At 41.0% G+C, this 20397-nt stretch overlaps 2 protein-coding genes across 2 annotated transcripts in view; both read left to right on the top strand.

Moving 5' to 3' along the window:
* ccdc88c (coiled-coil domain containing 88C) overlaps positions 1-8445 on the top strand; it is a 47093-nt gene extending 38648 nt beyond the window's left edge. Inside the window, exons 27-31 of the mRNA XM_028566473.1 lie at positions 1015-1104; positions 1680-1790; positions 1875-2012; positions 2089-2327; positions 7130-8445. Of these exons, the coding sequence (XP_028422274.1) occupies positions 1015-1104; positions 1680-1790; positions 1875-2012; positions 2089-2327; positions 7130-7903 (1352 nt within the window). The 3' untranslated portion in view covers positions 7904-8445. The remainder of the gene's footprint in view (positions 1-1014; positions 1105-1679; positions 1791-1874; positions 2013-2088; positions 2328-7129) is intronic.
* Positions 8446-14565: 6120 nt separating this feature from the next.
* The window catches only part of gpr68 (G protein-coupled receptor 68), a 30066-nt gene continuing 24234 nt past the window's right edge, over positions 14566-20397 (top strand). Inside the window, exon 1 of the mRNA XM_028566182.1 lies at positions 14566-14658. The gene's annotated coding sequence lies outside the window, so the exon portion shown is untranslated. The remainder of the gene's footprint in view (positions 14659-20397) is intronic.

Below are 20397 nucleotides of genomic sequence, written 5' to 3'. Positions count from 1 at the left end.
AAAAAGAAAATAAATTATACTTTCATTCTCCTACAAATGAAAAGCTAATTTATAAGCAATAAAACACATACACACATGCTATATTTAACACGCTCCAGGGTTTTGTTTTTACAGCCTTACTTGGTCTGCTATGACCAGTAGCGTATGAGGGCTAGGCTAGAGCTTAGAGACACCAGTGTCACTGACATTACTTACCCAGTCAGTTCACTGACTTTATGACTCTTACTTTATGTTCTTTACATTATAGCATGTCCCAGATTAACATTGCAATTCATTTCTTCATAACGTAAAACAAGAAGGAAGCACATGACGATGTGGTAATAGAGGGAAAAAGTTACAAAGTCTCACTTTATATTGGGTAAAGAGTCATTTTTGATATTACTTTTAGAAAGACTATTAATATAAGAGCATAATAACAAAAGCAAGATGCAGACTCTTAACAGAGAGCAACTGTTATAAACGCTACATCCAGTGACATTTGGATTCACTAGGACTGTATAATTCAGCATAATGAAGCTCTTTAAACAGGTACCGGTTATTGTTGTTTGCTGCAAGCTACCTGTAAAATTGTATAGTTAATTTAAACCTTTTAATGCCAAAAACGATTTACAGGGATTCAGTCTTTGGCTCAGATGTTTTTATCCTCTATTTTCAAGATGGCACATGGCAGGAGTTTGCATCAGAGAGGCTGTGTTTTTGTTGGGTGCATCCATGTTCACACCTTCATTGGCTTAGATGACTCACTGTGACGCACAGAGATGTCAGTTACCCCTGTACCTTGAAATTGATTAGACCTATCCAGTCATGTCTAAATAGAATGAGATGCATTCACTGAAAAATAACCAATATCACAGTTATTTGTAAGCTTCCAGCGTGCCTGTGTCAATGAATGGATTCCTAATGTCTTGCTTGGCTTTCTTGCTACTTTTATGTTCCGCACGCCACACATCTTATGGTCATACTATGCCACCCAGGTCCCGAATGGTTCCTTACAACATTGTGATTGGTCTGCAGGTTTGACTGACAGAGGCTGGGGTGTTTATCGTAGCAGTACTCCAGGAGGCAGCAGTGAGAGTGTCAATGGAGAGGATGGACATGGACAAGGTAATGAATGTATTAATGCTTAATGACGATAACAGTCAATGAAAATGTTGGCAATCCAGCAGGAAAACTGAGCAAGTTGATTAGGATTGAAGATAAATTGAGGTTTTCACATACAACTAAACTGGACTAGACTGGTAGCCTGAACATAAACCACCTGCTTGGAGTTAATTTGAAATTAGCAGCTGGAATCTAAAGCTAAATTGTGGCAAGGAAAGTGAAGAGCAATGTGTACTTTGTCAAAGCAAAGACCAATTTCCATTTACAAGTACTTGTAAAGTACTGGTAAATGCTTCGGCATTTGAGATAAAAGGAGATATTTATATAGCATTATAGTTTATATCAAGCAGGTCTCAGCATGTCTCTCTTGAGAATGAAACCCTGTGTCTCAATTACCTGTATAAATAAAGGTTAAATAAAAAAATAATCAAATTCAGTATAGAATGAAGATCAAGGAAGCAAAGATGTATTATATTATTAGGCGAAAGTCTGTTTTTTAGCTTGAATATGAATAATTATACAACAATAAGACATTGGGTTGCTCCTGGCAGACTAACCTCTGAGTTTCCCGCCCCCAGGTCAGAGCCATAAAGCTCTGAGCTCTACTCCGAGCCATCATTCATCCCCATTGGGCCTAACTAACAACTCCAGCTCCAGACTGGGACAAGGCCCCGGCCGCAGGCCTAGAGGTAAGCCAAGTTATTATTATAAGTTTTTCAGAATTCAGCAGGAATGTGAGCGTGTTTATGATTATTTATATATTAAAATGTCAGGGTTGTTATTTGATGAAGACTCCCGCCACAACTCCTCTGACTCTGTGTTTGGTCATCATGGCAACGTGGGAGGTCGCCCGGGGTCAGCAGACTTCAGCCACAACACCTCCAGCTCCAACTCACCTGTCAACTGCAGAGGTACGCACGTTTCTTCAGTAAGAATATTTGTATAAATATCATTTTTGCTGTTATTTAATATTTTGAACCGTCTTAGACCCATCAGATCGTCAGGCTCGCCCATCCAGCCTCTCAAGTGATGATGTTGTGGGTCTCAGCCAATCACAACAGACTCTGTCACGTAGTTCCACCCTTCCATACGACCACACGCCGCAGAGGGCCCAACCACAGCCCGGAGGCGGGGTGAGGTCTAAGACCCGTCCATCTTCCCCAGGAAGTGAGATGGTGTCGCTGGAAGAGTTTCTACAAGAGAGCAACCTAAAGTCACCTCCTATGGTAAGAAATATATGCATATAAGGTTTACTTTAATGCTCCTAATTGATATATTTACAAACATTAGAAATACATTTAGCTCTTAAATACAACAGTCAAATGAATATATATTCATGTACTGAAATAACAACGCACATACACTCAGTGTCCACTTTATTATGTACACCTCGCTGTTTATACATCTCATCCCTTGAGTCTGTGAGCTACCTACAAATAAAACCTAATTATATTACAGACAGAGTAAAAACCAATAAGATCTTATTCACCTCTTCTGTTGTGGCTTTTAGAGCACACACAGGTAGATTTACTAACGCTAGCGCAGTTTACACTGCGTCTGTTTATGCGAGTTCAGTAATAGCGCACACTATGCTTCCTCATTTTGCGTAGTACTAATTAAACCTGACACCCATCAGGCAATCAGCGCATACTCCGCCCTCTAGCGTAATTAGCCCGCCTCTAAAAGAGCAAAGAATGGGCCCCCCATGTATCAATCATGGATCTTCCTACGGGAAAAACAAAGCGCAAGCTTAAATTTAGTGACGATGAAAATGACCGGTTAGTGCATGAAGTAACGACAAACCTGAACATGTTACAGGGCAGAACATCCACATCCTCTGAAAAAAATTAGATTTTGATTGCCATAACAAATAAAATCAACTTATCATCTACACGGAGAGAAGTGGAGGAGGTAAAACAAACAAACGGTGGCAAGACATAAAGCGCAGAACAAAAGAGAAGGTAGCGTACAACCAGGCACAATCGAGGAGAACCGGTTCAGGTCCACCAGAAATAGACACGCTATCTACTATTGAAGAGGTGGTGCAGCAAGCACTCGTTGCCGAACAGGTGGAAGGTGTGGACGGCATAGATACTGCTGAGATCTCTGTAGAGAATGAAGGTATGCGTGGTCTGTTATGATACTGTTGTATTGGCTTTATGTATGTATACATATGTTTATATCATTTATATGTCAACCCAACCGATGGGGTTAAGTCATTAAAGAGAGTGTTATATAGTTAAATAATTGCAACATTTTTATCAAAAATGGAACAGACATGGAGGCGTTTTTTTAATTTAGTTTTTAGTCTGCTGCCATTGAATAAGGTACATTTTTACACACAGGAAAACGCACTTGCTTTTAAGAGGCGGAGAATTTCCCCCGTAGAATAGAGGCGCGCTCTTACTGGCAGCCTTTGTAAATACCGCGGAATATATAATTAGGCGCACTTTACGCGTATCCTCCCACCTTTTTGGGTGGAACTCCCACTTTCCCCATGACCTACCCACGAACGCATATTGAAAGCGCAACTTGTCACTTCTCGCTCATGTGGCAGGCAATCTGCGATTTTACCCAAGTGCGCCCTGTTTGCAAATAGCCCGCATCGGTTAAGTCAGTCTTTGCGAACAATTAACGCCTGGAAACAGGTGCAAACAGCTTGATATATCTAGCCCTTAGTGTGGCGGCTTTAACTTGGCAAAAGGGGTTAAAGACAACCGCCTCACAGTAATTAATAAACACTCACCAGTGAGACAAGACAAATCTCTTTTTTTGTGATCAAATGTGTATTGATTATATCAAATATGTATACAGACAGGAATAAACTTCACAAGACATATATGACAGACAATCCCCCATGATTTTATCTAAAAATTAGCACATTGTCTCTTCTCCCCCGGTCTTCTAGTAAAGAGTTTTGTCTTCAAGAGTTCAAGCTTCATGTTTAAATTGCTTGTTCCGTTGGCATTTAGCAATTTAACATCTGATTCTACAGTACCTGTTTGTTCGTAGTGAAAATGTGCCTCTAAGTGGCCGGGCAGCTGTTGAAAGTTTTTGTCGGCGTCTCCAAAAGGTTTGGCCAGAGCCATTCCCATAGCTTGTTCCATGTAATTTGCCTACTCAGGTTTCTCAGTGTCTCCATGATTGCAGATTGGGTTTGAGTTGTCTGTAGATCTCCTTTCTTCGTTTTCTTGTTCTCCTTTTGGCTCGTCAGGCATTTGCTGCTTCTTTTACCGCGGCTTCAGTTTTGATGTGTAATAAGAAGCAAATTCACCAAACATTTAACAAACAAACAAAAAAAAGTTAGCCGGAGATCAGCTAGTCCGCCATCCCTTCAGCTGATGTGATGCACAATCTGGGGATGTTATGTTAAATTACAAATGACTCACCTAAAAAGAAAATGGCAAAATGTGTTGTTTTTATGTGAATCACAATTTCATTGCCTTTTGATGTTTGTTTTTTTTAGTCCAGCTGGAGTCAATTTAGGATTGGCCACCCACCAAGAAGGAACAAGGAAATCAACTTTTAGGTCATGGAATCATTCTGAATCAGCCTTAAACATATATAAATTGTAGATCAGCTGCTGGAAACAGTGATACATTATTAACAATCTTTGAATAATGTACTGTATGTGTGAAAAATGTAATATGTATGGTGATATTGTATGTGGGTCGACTCGCGCATCACTACTGCATGTAGTCCCGCCATGGTGTCTGTCCTTTATACGTAGATGTTGATTCGGCTCTGTTAAGGCTTTGTGACTACGCCCGCTACCGGCTCAAAGGAAGAACAACTCTGTCCACCCCCCATTCTGTCTTTGTAACTTTTAAGGTGTGGACACATTAAGCTGATTATTGTCCGTTGGACAGTCTGGCGAGGTCAGTGACTCGAATCTGTTCGGTGTGTCCCGTGCCGTCATCAGTCTGGGGTGCTGTCAGCCTTCATTTTGGCCGACCTGACATGTTCGGTAACCGGCAGGGCCGTCGGGACTCACCCAGAAATGGCGAGCAGAATGAGGTGACTAGAGTCTCTCAAAATCTGACGAAAATCTTTTAAACTGACCTTTGTTGAGCTGATATGAAGACAGATTCAGCAACTGGACGGCCTATTTCTCGCTTAAAATGTTTTCAGAAACATGTTTCAGTGAACTATTTTAGTACAATATGAGATCGTATTCTGAACGGCCGCCATGACAGTCTGGTTTTGAATTTCCGGAGAAAACAAACCCATGTGAAGCGTTCGTCCAATCAGCTGCCGGTTGTCATTTCTTGGGCAACAATACAGTGTAGCGCCGCCTGACGTATTACGTTTCTCAAGTCGGTGTTGCCTCACTGTGTCCCGGGGAAGTTTTTTGGACCTCGGGGACCGGACTGATCATCTCGACAGGCTTTTCTGTCAACGGTCGGCCGTCGGCTTAATGTGTCCACACCATTATACAGACAGTAAGGCGGAATAAAGGCGCAACATTTGCCGTCTCGAACAGGCTGTGTGAAAGGGACTAAAGATGAACTGACAGGAGAACAAAACTGAAAACAAAAATCATTTTCTTGAAAAAAACGTCTGTACTGCATGTTCATGGTGTCAACAAAACCAACAGCAATAGTTTTTATTTTTATTTAAATGTCAGTATAGTGCAAACCATGCAGTTAATCTCAAGGCAGACCTCATTATTTCATAGATATTAGAGTAAAGAAAAGAGCCAGTGACACATTTTTCTGTGGGTCTAGAAATTCCAGTATATTTCTGAAGGTTTGGCTTTGGAGTCTATGTGACTATTTTAAATATGAATAATAAAAGGCACAGTACAGTTTCCATGATTATTCACAACTTGAGACTGGCAAAAACTTAACAATCCAATGGAAAATCAGAAGCTACGCATTAACTCCACAAACAATCCTCGAATGCATTTATTTAAAAATGTTTTGATATCGATCTTTTAGTGTCTTTTTTTTTTTTTCTGTTGTCAATTTTCAATTTAATAGACTGTGTATTCTGAGTTAGAATTATGTAGTTTGACTGAGTTTCAGTATAGACTACAATGACTGAGAGATGTTTGTTGTCTCCTGTGTGGTTGTTTTCATTTTGAAATTCTGGTATGATGCTGCCGTCCAACTTTGAGGGAAGGTACTTTTATACTCTCTGAATCCGCTGAGTTATATTGCAACCTACATCTAGCGCCGCACACAAAGAAAGAAACCATGACACATGTTCTGTTGCAGAGCATATCTTGTCTCATCATAGAGCAATTAAATCTGCCAATGATAAGTATCAGACATCTGGCTCATGAAGGGAAAGTTTCTGACTGAGCATCAGGCGCGTATTTATTAGTCATTGTCCAAGCACTTCTTTTCCACTTTAATTTAACTGTTGTGAGGCCTACAAATCAGATGTTTCATTCCAACCTGTCATCTACGTATGTACGGACTGAGCCAGACACGTAAAATCGGCGTGAGAATATTACTTACAATCACTGAACATCTAACTTGTCATCGGTTGAGTCCAAACAGACATCCTGTTTTACAAAAAGTACTGCAACACCCATAATAATTCTTGTTGATCCCACAGAGAGGGAGAGGCCTTCATAGTTGCCTCTAAAAAGCGCACATTCCTATGACAATATTTTAAATCCAGGATGATTCGAAGAACGATACCAAGTTTAAATCAATATATTATATGGATGTGATAAACACTGATTCCCACCCTCACATCAAAGGCTTCACAATAATCAACAACAGACTTTTCAGTGTAGGCTAGACACATGGGAGTTTATTCTTCCTGTCAGAAATAATTGTTGTTATAGCACTTTCTCAAAAAGCGCAACAGGAATACAGAATCAATAATAGTAAATACATGTATTTTAATACTTTTTTTTTAAGAACCATTGGATTAGGTTACTGCCGACATTTTTTGACAGATGATTGACTAGTAATTGTATCATCGGAATACATTTTTAAAATACCCTCCCTCCCCCCAACTCTACACAATGTCCCCTATTTATTCTTTCAAATTTTTATTTTTGTACGTAAAGGTGTCTACAGGAAGCAGGGAGGACTTGATGACTGACTATTTCACCAGAAGTCCCGCCCCTTCGGTTCCAGCTGGCAGAGATCAGGTGACTCCCACCAGCTATGTCACGCCCACTGTACAGTCATCTAACCAGAGGCCAGGCCAGAGCGTCAAGCCCTCGCCCCGCCAGCCTGTAGGCCAATCCCCGGCCTCGGGCATGGCTGTCACCCAGAGAACTAGCCAGTCACTGAGCAGGACCTTCAGCCTGGCCTCATCTGATTTGCTGCGCTCCAATGGACCAGATAGTTTCCGTGGAAATGAAGGCCAATCAGATGGGGTTGTTCCAAGACAAGGGGGAGGGGCTGGTGTGAGGGAACGACCGCTCTCTGCCCGGCTGGCTGGTCCGACCAATCAGCATGGAGACGGCAGCTTCCTAAATCCACCGATTCACCACTCGTCCTCTCTCAATCTGCAAACGGAGAGATCCGCAGAGAGAGAAAGAGAGCGAGGGAGGACTCCCGTCTCTCGGAACGGCCCCACCTCATCCTCCTCCTACCACCATCGCGGAGAGGTTGCCATGGTAACTCCTGTCAGGGCTGTGCCTGCCACACGGCCTGATGAAGTCCCAGAGCATGAGGAGGTGTCAAGGGAGGGGCGACAAGGTGACACCTCCCACCTAAAGAAAGAAAGTGAGAGTGCAAGGTGTGGCTCTGTCGAACGCCCAAAAAGCACGCCTGCTTCCCCTGACCCCAACAACGACCCTCAGACTGTGTGGTATGAGTACGGTTGTGTCTAAACTCTGACACTAATGGATGTTAATGGGTGTGGCTGTGTCTAAAGACGGGGACCAAATACTCAAACTACAGTCTGCAGGTGCTGAATGAATACTGGAGCTTTACAGGTCCAAACCCTCAGACCAGTAATCAGTCTCTGGACTGTGCTCTTTTGATTGTGGATGAATGTTATAACTCTTAAAGGTCTACGGTTATGCTTTGCTAAAATATAACATCAACTGGAAATGAGTCTAAACCCTGGAGAGCAAAGCCAAATTTAAACACTTACACAGCTCTACGCGAAGGAGTCGTGAGTTTATTTTGTGTTTTCAGGAGCAATCTTTTGTAGTTTAACAACCAAACCTGATTCCATACACCACCTGCCAATACAGCCTATAAAAACGGTCTATCGGGAAGCTTTCTCAAGCTGCCAGGGATGTCCGCTGCACCTAAACAATCACGCCACAACTCAACTTCTGGATCTGCAGAGTCAATTTCCTCTCACCATTTTTCATCACAAGCTGACTCTCTCATCTGAGGGGGTGCGATATAGATTTGAGCTCAGTCATTGATGGTGTTTTTTATTTTATTTTATTTTTTTATAATATATATATATATATATATATATATATATATATATATATATATATATATAAGGATTTAGATATGAACACCACAACATTGTAGATGGTCTCGGACAATGCTGGAATTTATTGACCTCTGCTGTTCTATTATCACCATGTTTACTGTGATCCAGCAAGCAGCCGGAGCCCACAGGAGGGGAGTTTTTTTTGTGGGGCAAAGAGCCACCAAGAGTTTTTTCTTAAACGGTGTTGCTATTACTTTCTGTTTTTAAAAATGATACAGATACACAGTCTGGCCCTGCTAGACTGCACCAATTCTGCAGAACTGTATGCCAGGAATTAGCCATCACAGAGAGGAGTGACTGAAGTGAAGTGATGGCGACCACAAGCACCAGAGCGACTGAATGTATCAGATTTCTCCTCCTTTTTCTGTCCTCCTTCTCTCCTCTGTTATCTAGAACAAACACTGTAAAACAGTGGTGAGAGAAGGGAAGGAAATGGAGTGATTTAAACAAAGAGCAAGCAATAAACGGAGGGATGTTGAGATGGAGAGTTGTGGACAGAGGGAAGGACAGATATAGCGATAGATGGAGTGACGGGAGGACAGATAGGTAAACAGGGCAGAGATGGAGGGGCTCCTCCCAGTTAAATTACAGTCTTTCTCCCTCCATCTTTAGATTCTGTCCCAGCATGCAACACTCTGACACTTTACTGGAAATGTTGCTCAGCCCGAGCCAACACTAGTTTCACACACACACATGCACACACGCAAACACAAACATCTATGTATAATGATATATACTGACACAGAGGAATTGTCCTTGAGGGGCTTGGTTGTGGCTTCGCAAACCATTGAGCTGGACTTAATTCACACACACACGCACACACACACACACGCACATGTACACACACCACTGGGTAAACCACTGTGTTTTGGTAGGGTGTACTGCTGCACGCTAAGTTAGCCAACACAACAGAGAGAGCGAGAGAGATTCAGGCTGAATCCAGACCCGATGTGATCTGGATAGTTTGCATGTAATGAATTGGCATTGGCAATAGTTTGGAGTTTTAGAATAACTGAATGCACCAGAGGCCTGTACTATGAAGCAAGATTTGGCGTTAACGAAGTAACTTCCGGTTCAACCCAGGGTTTTGTGTACCATGACGGTGGGTCACTTGTTACCGGGTTAAATCACCGTGGCAACTTATGCTGAACGCCTAACCTAGTCGGGAGCAGCTTATGTTGGAGATTAGAGATCAACCGGTGTTAAAGCACCGCCTACTGACCAATCAATACTCCATTTGATAACGGCGTCACCGTTCTCAGAAGATTTTACGAAGGAATTACGTCTAGGCTGTTTGTTTTCTTCTTGAGCTGTGTTGTCAATGCGCACATCGGTTTTTATATTTTTTTTTATTTGCTCTCACGATCGCTTACCACTGCCAGGGTTGCAACTGAAATAATAGGCTAAAGACCTGCGTGAAGCTGTCATCCAAAACATCCCCATGTTTTTTTTTAACCGCACAAATCAGCACAAACGTAGCACAAAAGATTGAGACCATTTTAGGGAGATTCAGACATTAATGGGGGGTTGGGTGATGTCACGCGTGTAACCTATAAAGCGTTATAACTTAACAAACATAGTAGCACAAATGTTTTGTTTTTTTAACAGCACAAACTTAGCACAAACGATTGAGACCATTTTGGGGAGATTCAGACATTAATGGGGGGCTGGGTGATGTCACTGGCCAGAAAATGTAAAGTTTAATTACTTAAAACCCTTAACAGCACAAACGATCATTTTTACGGCACAAACCGGCACAAACGTAGCACACACGAATAGCAGTGTTTGTTAATAATTTTTGGATGACATGGGATGCCAGCTTCACGCAGGTAGGCTAAAGCAACAACAGTTAATGGAAAGCACAAGTGTAATTATGGTCAGATCTTGGGCCTGACTGATGGGTTGATGAGAAGCGTTGTAATTTACACATTTACAGCGTCAGCTATTTTTTTTTGTGCCAGCATTCCTTCCTGTTTTAGGAAGCAGTGACTGTATTGCGTTTTGCCTGTAAAACCGTGTCTGTGTTCTTCATATTTATGTAGAATTATAGTTTGCTCTTCTTATGTAAAATATGCACCTCTGGTAGATATTTGCGATTGGTCGTGCTGTGCAAACACCGCCTCTTTTATGTGAACATGCGCGTCGCTGGATTGGGAAACCCTGGGTTGACTGAACTAGTTGATAACCACCGTCGTGACACCGCACGGTTGTTATGTTTGGTGAAGCCGGGGAACTGAAAGAAATCCAGGCCATGTTGATCTGGATTCGTAGTACGGGCCTCAGGTTGTTTGGTAGATTGCTTTGTTGGGAAACGGATGATTTTGTTCTAAATTTCTCTTGTGAATCTCTGACTTTGGTGCACCATGCTAACATTGTTCACTAGCATATGCTCTGATTATGTTGGATAACATAGCAGCTTTCAGTCTAGTCACAACAGTAATCTTACTAGTTCTGATGTAACCTTTTCATAATGCGGCTCACTGATTTGAATGCAATCACCATTAAGATCACAGCACAAGGTTAAATACACACAGAGAGAGAGATATTAAACACATGTCCTGTTTACCTTACTAAGAGCACTCTCTTAAGCGAGAATAATAGATTATAGTCTTTCTCACTTTTACATTAACTGAAATGTGTCTAAATCACACGCACTTGACTCACGCAAGCACACACACACACACACACACACACACACACACAGTTAAGTCCCAGGATTCATGCAGCATCACACACTATAAGACCTTTAGGATTAAGAATAAACAACCCAATACTATCATTTATCTTCCTGTCTGAGACTCAAAACATGACATGTAAATATTCGCTAGTCAACGAGAAGATTCAACTGGAGACACATGAATGATTTTTGCATGAGTGTTGTCATCACTGGTAGAGGACTGTTGGGGGAATTTATAAATACTTGGTGTATTCTTTCAAGCCCATTAATCCAGGCGAAGAGGAAGATAAAGAGGTGGAGGTAATTAATGAAATTATGCTGTGGAGACAGATGATGTTAATGAAAATAATTGATCTCATGCTAATTATGCTGATCAACAGACAGTTTGTCTGTACTGCTGTTTGTAAATAGAAACTTGTCCCTCCTGCATTATTAATGACTGACGACAAAGACATTCCTAAAAGCACTAGAGTGGTGGTGATGATGAGGAGCAGGAGGAAGATGTAACACTGGAGTTGTGAAAATGAAGATTTGACTGGAATCCATCACTAACCCTTCCGCTCACCTTTTGAAACAAAAAGCACATGTCAATATGCAACAAGCTAAATTATTTTACCTGTAACATTTGTACATTAGATTTTTATAAACTGGACAAATATTAGAAGACTTGGGATACTTTTTGTAAAATCTTCTGGAACTTCACCTTCAAAATGTTTGTTGATACCAAAAAGCAAATCCAGATCAATTCCTGTAAACTGGTTAAAGTCATGTGGTTCCAAGACTTGTTTAATACTTTAAACATTCTGCTAGAGAGGTCATGTTAGTAGATGAAGTGACATGATATGATACACTGTCTGTTGATGCTGTCAGTACTGCAACCTGTCTATTCACCTGTTTTTGGCTTGGTGTGTGTTGGCTTTTTAATGTCTGCACTTTAGGGTATACTGAGCAGCAGTTGTTGGTTGTGTTTGCAAACATAACTGAGAGAGGGAGAGAGAGCAGCGATGGTCGAGAGAGGTAGAGAGTGAATTGAGAGAGGGAGCCACGCTGACACGAACAAAGCCGTGAATCAGAGGAATACCATGTTTTTTTCTGATAGTTTTACAGCGGTTACGTTCTAAAGCACTAAAACACCTACACCATACAACCCCTGAGGGAAGGTGCTGGATTTTATGTGAATACAGAGGTGTGTGTGTGTGTGTGTGTGTGTGTGTGTGTGTGTGTGTGTGTGTGTGTGTGTGTGTGTGTGTGTGTGTGTGTGTGTGTGTGTGTGTGTGTGTGTGTGTGTGTGTGTGTGTGTGTGTGTGTGTGTGTGTGTGTGTGTTTTTTTCAGTTTCAGTTTCAGTTTGCTGACGTCAACAGAAAAACATATTGCATTCCCAGAAACAATCTTTTTTTTCTATGAAACAACACCATCACATGCTTATGGGCATGTGTGTTTCACATTATTACCATTATTGGCTTTCTGAAAAGTGTGTGTATGTTTGCGTCCTGTCTGTCTGTGTGTCTACTCATCTGTCTGCCTGCTTTGCTGACTACCTGTCTGTCCAACTGTGTAAATGTCCCATTATTCCCTTCCCAATACACCAGTTTGGGGGTTGATCGTTCCTATTGGTCAGCTTACCTGCTAAACGTTAAGAGCAACAACACCAAAATCATCAGCAGTGAACCAACAGGCTGATTTCCTTAAAACTTGGTGTCCTCGGTCTGTGGGTCTCGGCACCCGACGAATACAAATAACTGCAGGATGGTCAGCGTCACACGAAAGAGGACAGCTGACGTCACTGACATTTCCGGCTGTAACTGGAGTAACTCCTACTTTAATTCACTTTATGAGTATTGCTGACTGCTGTGATGTGACTACTGTTAAAAGAAGGCTACTAGTTTTGATTCAGTAGAGACAGGTTGATATTACAACCAAAAGCTTTTTGGTAATAAAGATTTGTAAACTTGAACTGCATTTTGTCTTACTTACACAGTTCTGTGCCATCTGACAACTTCATAAACCGAGCTAAAATGCTACTTTAGCTGGCCACTAAAGGACCTTTTCAAAGTGCAGGTGTTAATTATGAATGAAAGTGTCCCAGTAAACCATAAAAATATGACAGTGAGCCACCATGAACCGTACTACTAACTGAAGCATTGAATTTCCCCCTGTCTGCTGTGAAAGGGTGCATCATCTGCTGTTTTCAGTATATTGCAGATATATTTTTGTGGAAAAAATGCACAGTAGGGCTGTTCTATTATGGGAAAAAATCAATTATTTTGGTAAATATTGAAATCGCGATTATTTAACACAATTGCTCATTGACTTTTGGAAAGATGTTTCCTTTATTGATCTTAAAAACAGTGTAACAGTTAAAATATATTTTTAAGATTATTTCTTGGGCATTTTAGGCCTTTATTTAGACACAAAAGGGAAGAGAGGGGGTGACATGCAGCAAAGGGCCCCAGGTCAGAGTTGAACCGCTGCGTCGAGGAGTAAACCTCTACATATGTGCACCCACTCTACCAACTGAGCTACCCGGGTGCCCCTTAGCTGCATTTTTATGTGCATTTCTTTTGAAATTTTGTGTGTTTTCATTCATAGTTATTTAACATGATCTTTCCCGTTCAAAATAGTACTTTAACGCCTGTTTGGTCGTTAGCGAATGAGGGTTTGTCTGGCAGTTGTGCAGAACTAATGGATGTGGTGAAATGGGTCAATTACATCCATTATCCAAACCTCACTTTTATTGTTCCCATACATTGAATTAATTGATTTTTTTTATAGACGAGTTTCTCATTCCCAGACTTAATGCATGAGGACACTGCCTGCCCAGCTGGTGAACACAGTGGAGCATTTAGCAGCCAAAGATCCAGAGATTTTTCTCAGGAGTTGGTGGAGACCAAAACGGAGCTAAAGCACAGCGACCATTGAACTTATTTCATTCAAGTGTCCTGAAACACGTCTCTAAATAGGCCTACTAATGTTGCTGCTTGTCTCCTAGATGTAGATGTACAACAGCGGACTGTTTTCTAACATGTTCACTGTAGGCTACAGTAAAAAACTTAATTTGGTGATTATAGACTATGTCAGTGTTGTGTTTACAGCTTATTTTGCTTCCCTCAAGTGGCCAAAATAATCCAAAAAAATGCATCTTTAAGAACTGGTAGAAATTAACATTTAACAATCCAAACATTTGAAGCAAAAAACTTTATTTTTGATAACAATCAAGCTTTTCTAGGAGTGGGTGATATTCTTGACACATTAGCGGTGTGTGTGTGTGTGTGTGTGTGTGTGTGTGTGTGTGTGTGTGTGTGTGTGTGTGTGTACGCACTAGGTAGAGAGTGTGTGCCTCATAAAGAGAGACCGCACGTGTGTGTGTGTGTGTGCGTGTGTGTGTGAGAGAACGATAGAGAGATAGAGCTGGCGGTCAGTTTGATGCAGACCTTCAGACCGGAGAGATTCGGTAAGAAATACGTCTTCATTTCATTTTCATGTAAAAGAAACTAGGCTACTGTCTGAAGATGAGCTATCCACAGTAGATCGTAGCCTGTGTGTGCTTAAGTGCCTGTGCGGACCGATTATGGAGAGTTTCTTTGTATAAGTTAGGCTATATCAGCGATAGTCTTTGATATTTGGTGGCTTGAAGTGACATATCAGCAGATTCCTGTTGAATATGGATTATTATGGAGCGATCATTGGTTTATTGTGAAAAGTGAAACGTGTTTAGAATGCCTGTAGCTACCGGCTCTTCAAGTCCACAGTTATGAATTATTCATCTTAACTGTCAAGTCGTGTCAGTTAGTAATCAATCACTGACTGGACTTCATGAACAACTGTATAGAGAAAAGCAACAGCTGCAGATTCAGTTTATTCAAATGTCGGTTCTTATTTATGTAATATTTATTGAGAGTTATACCATGTGCGTAAAACGTAAAGAAGTGTGGGATACATACAGCATGTACCTCGTCTTTATCTGTTGTGGTCCGTCCATGTCCCTGTCGGAACTACACAGATTACAGCGAGAGACTGAAGAGCTCTCCGCTGCGTAGCCTGTGGGGTGCTGCATCACCCTGTCGGGGTTCATCTCAGTATTGACTCGCTCGCTGTAGGCTACATTATCCTTCTTATTACACGGCTACTTACTCATTTGACATAAAATATTGATGTACAAATTATTGTATTGACTTAAAAATGATTGTATTGCTTCCGCTAAGAAAAATAGTCCGGTATGATTTTACCGCGTTCATAGCATCAACATATAGGCTATATAGGCCTAGGGTAGACATACAATATGTTCTATATTAACCATGGATTAAAGGACTAGTGTACAGTTCAACAGAACCGCAAAACCTCTCTAAAACTGAAATCTGAACACTAGCCTATAGCCCATTGGTTTTCAAAGTGGGGTCCTTGAGGGGGTTCCAAGGGGTCCCCCCAACTAAAAAAGATGAATCATTTATTTTTATTTTTATTATTTTCACTATAATTCCATCCATAAGTAATACAGCCACATAATGTATGACTTTTTAGGTCAAGAGTTTCATACACTTTCTGTAATAAAACATGTAAAAGCAAAATGTCAGATGAGGGACCCCCCTGGGGCAAAATCAAAAGGGTGTCCGTGGTCTGGTTTGTGTCAGTTTAGGGCCCTTGATGTGAAGTTTGGGAACCACTGGGCTAGCCTATTCTTTTTATGATTCTGTATATGATTGAAGTTTTTTTCCCCAGAGATTTCAAAAAAATTATTCCATGATCTATGAGATGTGCTTGGAAGTGCCAGGAAAAACTTGTAAGCGCGTATATTCAAACTCAAAGGATGTTTTTATGGCTACATCATACAATCAAATGGACATATTCCAATTGTCTAATGCGGCATCTTATACACATTCCCCCCAGATGCAGCAGCCTGACATTTATTTATTTATTTAACAGGGCCAATGGGCTGTCAGATATAGACCTAGCAAAATTTAATCAGTAGTCTCTGGGCAGGCAAATCCATAAATAAGATATGGCATCAAATGTTTTGAGTCAGACAGGTGTACAGAGAATTAACATTAGGCTACACCATACAACACAAAACATATTGTTGTCAAATTATTTCTTTTGTTTCAGCCATTATTTCATGGCACATCATTTCAAGACATATTTGATATCTTTGGAAATGTTTAGATATTAACAACAATTTGTGTTTGAAGTGGTCAAATGACGTATTAATAAAGCTGTCTAGTAGCTTGCATGTTACCCATACATCACGGGCTTGAAAAGGTTGGCCTAAAGTCAATACAGACTTTCTACTTCCTGAATAATATGGGATTCACTCTAATTTTCCCATAACTAAACCTTGACTCTCTGCCCACAAAAACAGAGGCTCAGCCCAGCAGCTCTGATAATTTAGCCTGTATTTAGACTTTGCATCCATAATGTGGAGACATCCTTATCAGGCTTTCTTAAACTGCCTAAATCGGTTCATATAGGCTGTACTGACATGACTGGAGGAGCAGCAGCATTGCTTAAGCACTTCCGTGAACTACAAAGCATTACCCTTTACATTAACAGCATAGAGAGTTCCAGCAAATAAAATGAATACAAGACTTCACATATCATACTAATTAGAGAACTCAAACTATAGCTAGATAACAGAATTAGGAAATAAAGACAATTATGTTGTAACCAGCAACCTACAAACTGTAAGTGTAATTGTTTTTTCTACTGTCTCTACATATTGAGGTTTTCCGGATCAACCTCCAACCATACAAATAACTGTTGATCACATCGGCCCCCTCTTACTTTTGTTTTATGCTCTTCATTTTTATTCCAAGGCACCCTTTTTTGATCCTTTTACAGCCCGCCCTTGGGCCTCGGCCCAGACATTGGGCACCAGTTGGACAGAGTGCAGTGGCCCTTTGTGTACACTAACCTTATTCATCTATGAAAAGGCCATCTCAGCTCTCTGCAGACATTAGTAGAAAGGCAAAAAAGCCAAGCCCTGTTTTAGAAAATCAAATTTCACAATATTTTTGACCAAATACCTCAATATCGATATCGCAACAATATTGTAGGGTTGTTTAATAAGATTTTTAATAAGTAATCATCAGTAACGTGGATTTAATGACTAAGGGGGTAAAGGCAAATAATAGAACAGCTAGAACAGTCTGGTAAATAAATAAAAAAAATACATCACTTTACTGTAATGCAGCTGTAAAACCAGGAAAAGACAACACTTATGCCAAATTACGATATCCAAAATCTAAGACCATATCTAATATTGTATCACGATATCGATATCATATCAATATATTGCTCAGCCTTACCCGTTTGTAATTTCATTGGCTTTACATACAGAATTCAGATCAGACGGTAGTGCTAAATGTATAAATCCCTGTTAATCTCGATGTCCTAAGGGGTTTCGAGGGTCTCTACAAGAACCCTTAATGATGGCCTTTGAGTGACTTTGAACTCCTTGAGCCACTGTAGTCCTGGTGGAGGTTTCAGCCTCCACCAGGACTACAGTGGACCTCTACCAGGGCTACAAGAAAGCCCTGAGTCTAATTAAGGCCTTCTGGGATTCACTCAAGGACCCCTGAGAGTCCCTAGAAAAAACCCTGGCTACCGTAGACTCCTGACACTTTTCCGTGGGACTCTCTCATGTCGGTGTCAAGGGTCCACACAGGTGTTCCAGGGTCCCTCTGCAAAACCTCCTTGAGGCCCTCTGTGACCTCTGCTAGATGTTCAAGGGGGACTAGCTGCTCTGGTAGCATGTGTCTTTCTCATTGACGAAGGAAATGGGTCTTTTAGGTTCCCTCTACGGATCAGGAACAGTTTTGAGGACCTGTTAGACCTATATCGGAGCCACATTGACCCTCACCAGGCCCTGGACCGCACTCCTTTAGGCCCCACTCACCTAGTTGCCCTTGTGGACATACCCAGGGTCCTCAGGTGTTTTCCATGGTCCCTAGAATGACACGTACTGACTTGTTACCTCAACCAAGCCCACAAGGAAGCCTTGGTTCCTGCTAGATGCCTCCTGGGATCCTCTCAAAGCCCCAGAGAAGAATCCCAGAAATCCCTTGTGGACTCCTGAGACCTCCATCATGGCCACCGGACCGTTGTCCTTCTCTACTTCTTCCCAAAGTCCACTATAATGTCTTCAGTCTTGCTGAAGTTCAGAACTAGGTTGTTGTCCTGACACCAGTGGGTCAGGTCCTCTACTTCCTTTAGGAAGGCCTTCTTATTGTTAGGATCCATCTAGCAGAATTCAGGGCTTACTCATGTCTTCTAATTTTGCAACATAAGGAACACTTCCAATTTGTCAAGATTTAAATAACATGACATGATTTGACAGAATGACTATTATATTTAGCTCATTATTGCAGTGCTTACACTCAAAAGTGTACGTAATTCATATTATTTAATATGCAACGTAACTACCATATGGTACCCTGGATGAAACTCTTTGGGAATTCCTGCTATGGGCGTGGATGAAGTTCGAGGACATGAGATATTAAGAATGGTTCTCAAGTTATTTTAGAGATCATTTTTCTTCTTTCTCCTATCACCCTCTGCATCTTTCTTTCTATTTCATAAACGTATTGTTCATAGTCTCCAGGGGAAAGAGAGCGAGCAATTATGTTTCTGACTAATTGCTGGAGAATACCTTATTATCTGGCTAATCTCTGGAGAATACTTTATTTTCCGGGTAATCTTACTTTATTATCTGGCTAATCTGTGAAGAACACCTTATTATCTGGCTAATCTTACTTTATTATCTGGATAATCTATGGATAATACCTTATTCTATATGAGTGTTAACTGGTAGCCGGTCTTTTAGGTGGGTCATCGCCACTCATTACGTAACTGTGGATTTGTCATCTATGAAGGTTAAAAAACTAATTTAGCCAGCCATGACCCTCGCGAAAATGCCGGCTAGCTTTGAGAGAGCCCCAACCCAAAATGGCAATAATGAACCATGTTGGAAATGATCTATTGAACGGTTTGGCCTGCTATTCTGCACAGTACATGGTTTCTGTGACTCTTTTGGGTCAAGGAATTCATAGTGGATGTTGTTCTGATTATTTAACCTACTGTATTTTTGACCTTTACATCCAAGATGGTTGCTGATTTTCAGCTCCGAAAGGTCCATTTGTGTTGTAATAGAGCCTTCATATTAGTCGATAATGAAAGCTCTGCTCATGCTGAGGCACAAACTGAAGAAGTGTACAATCCATCTCCCACCTGATGACGATTAATTTGATCTTCATGTGGAAAGGATAAACTATGTTATACTGTATATTGCCAGCTTTATTTCAACTTGCTAGAGCATTCTTCTCCCATTGGTCATGGCTGGGTACTCATGAAGTGCGGACCAGTGTGGACCAGTTCGTCACATCCTCTTTCCCCCCGCAGCTCACACTTTACAACTGTTAAAATGAGAATAGCAGCGATGATGAGAGGTGTGAGTGTGGAGAATCAACAGACATCAGATGAAAAGTAGTTGTCCATTAGTTACTAATCACTGTAAAGTTGCAAATTCAGGTTAAATACCTTGTTCTTCCATAAAGTGGATAGTGATATACAAATGTATGTCATCATATTCCAATTTTCCATTTAATTTAATTGAATTCATTTAGAATTCTTTTTGGGCTTGTCTTCAGTAATTGTTTGACCACGGAGAGCAAAGGTTTATTTTTCATCAGCCACCAACGTTGACCTTTGTGTGCTTGTTGTTTTACTGTTTATAACTCAGCATGAGCAGAGCTTCCATGAAAGCCTAATATGCTCTATCAAGACTTAAAACAAAAATAACTGACCTGAAAATTTGAGGATGAAAAATAGTGCAGCGTTGTAGGCCAAACCATTCAAAAAGATTTCCAACATGGCCGAAAGTAGCCATTTGGGATTTGGGACTCTCACAAAGGTAGCCCGCATTTACGCGAGGGTCATGGGGGCTAAATTTGTTTTTTGATCGACAAAGATGCCAAATCCACTGAGAAATTAACCTCTGCTTTCCACCAGAACCAGCAGTAGACCTAAGTGTATTCCTGTTATAACTGAAGTATCCTGTTGCTTCTCCATCACTCTACAGGATACTAGACTATTAGGAAACTGGCTCGTGTAAAGCTCATATTTTATTCATAATCAGCTGAATAGGCTTTTATCCTCACGCATTTCTCAGGAAAATACTACTAAGACCGCTGAAATGCAA

This window comes from Perca flavescens, chromosome 20 (assembly GCF_004354835.1).
Source record: "Perca flavescens isolate YP-PL-M2 chromosome 20, PFLA_1.0, whole genome shotgun sequence".
Lineage (NCBI taxonomy): Eukaryota > Metazoa > Chordata > Actinopteri > Perciformes > Percidae > Perca > Perca flavescens.
This window is presented reverse-complemented; position numbering and strand designations above follow the sequence as displayed.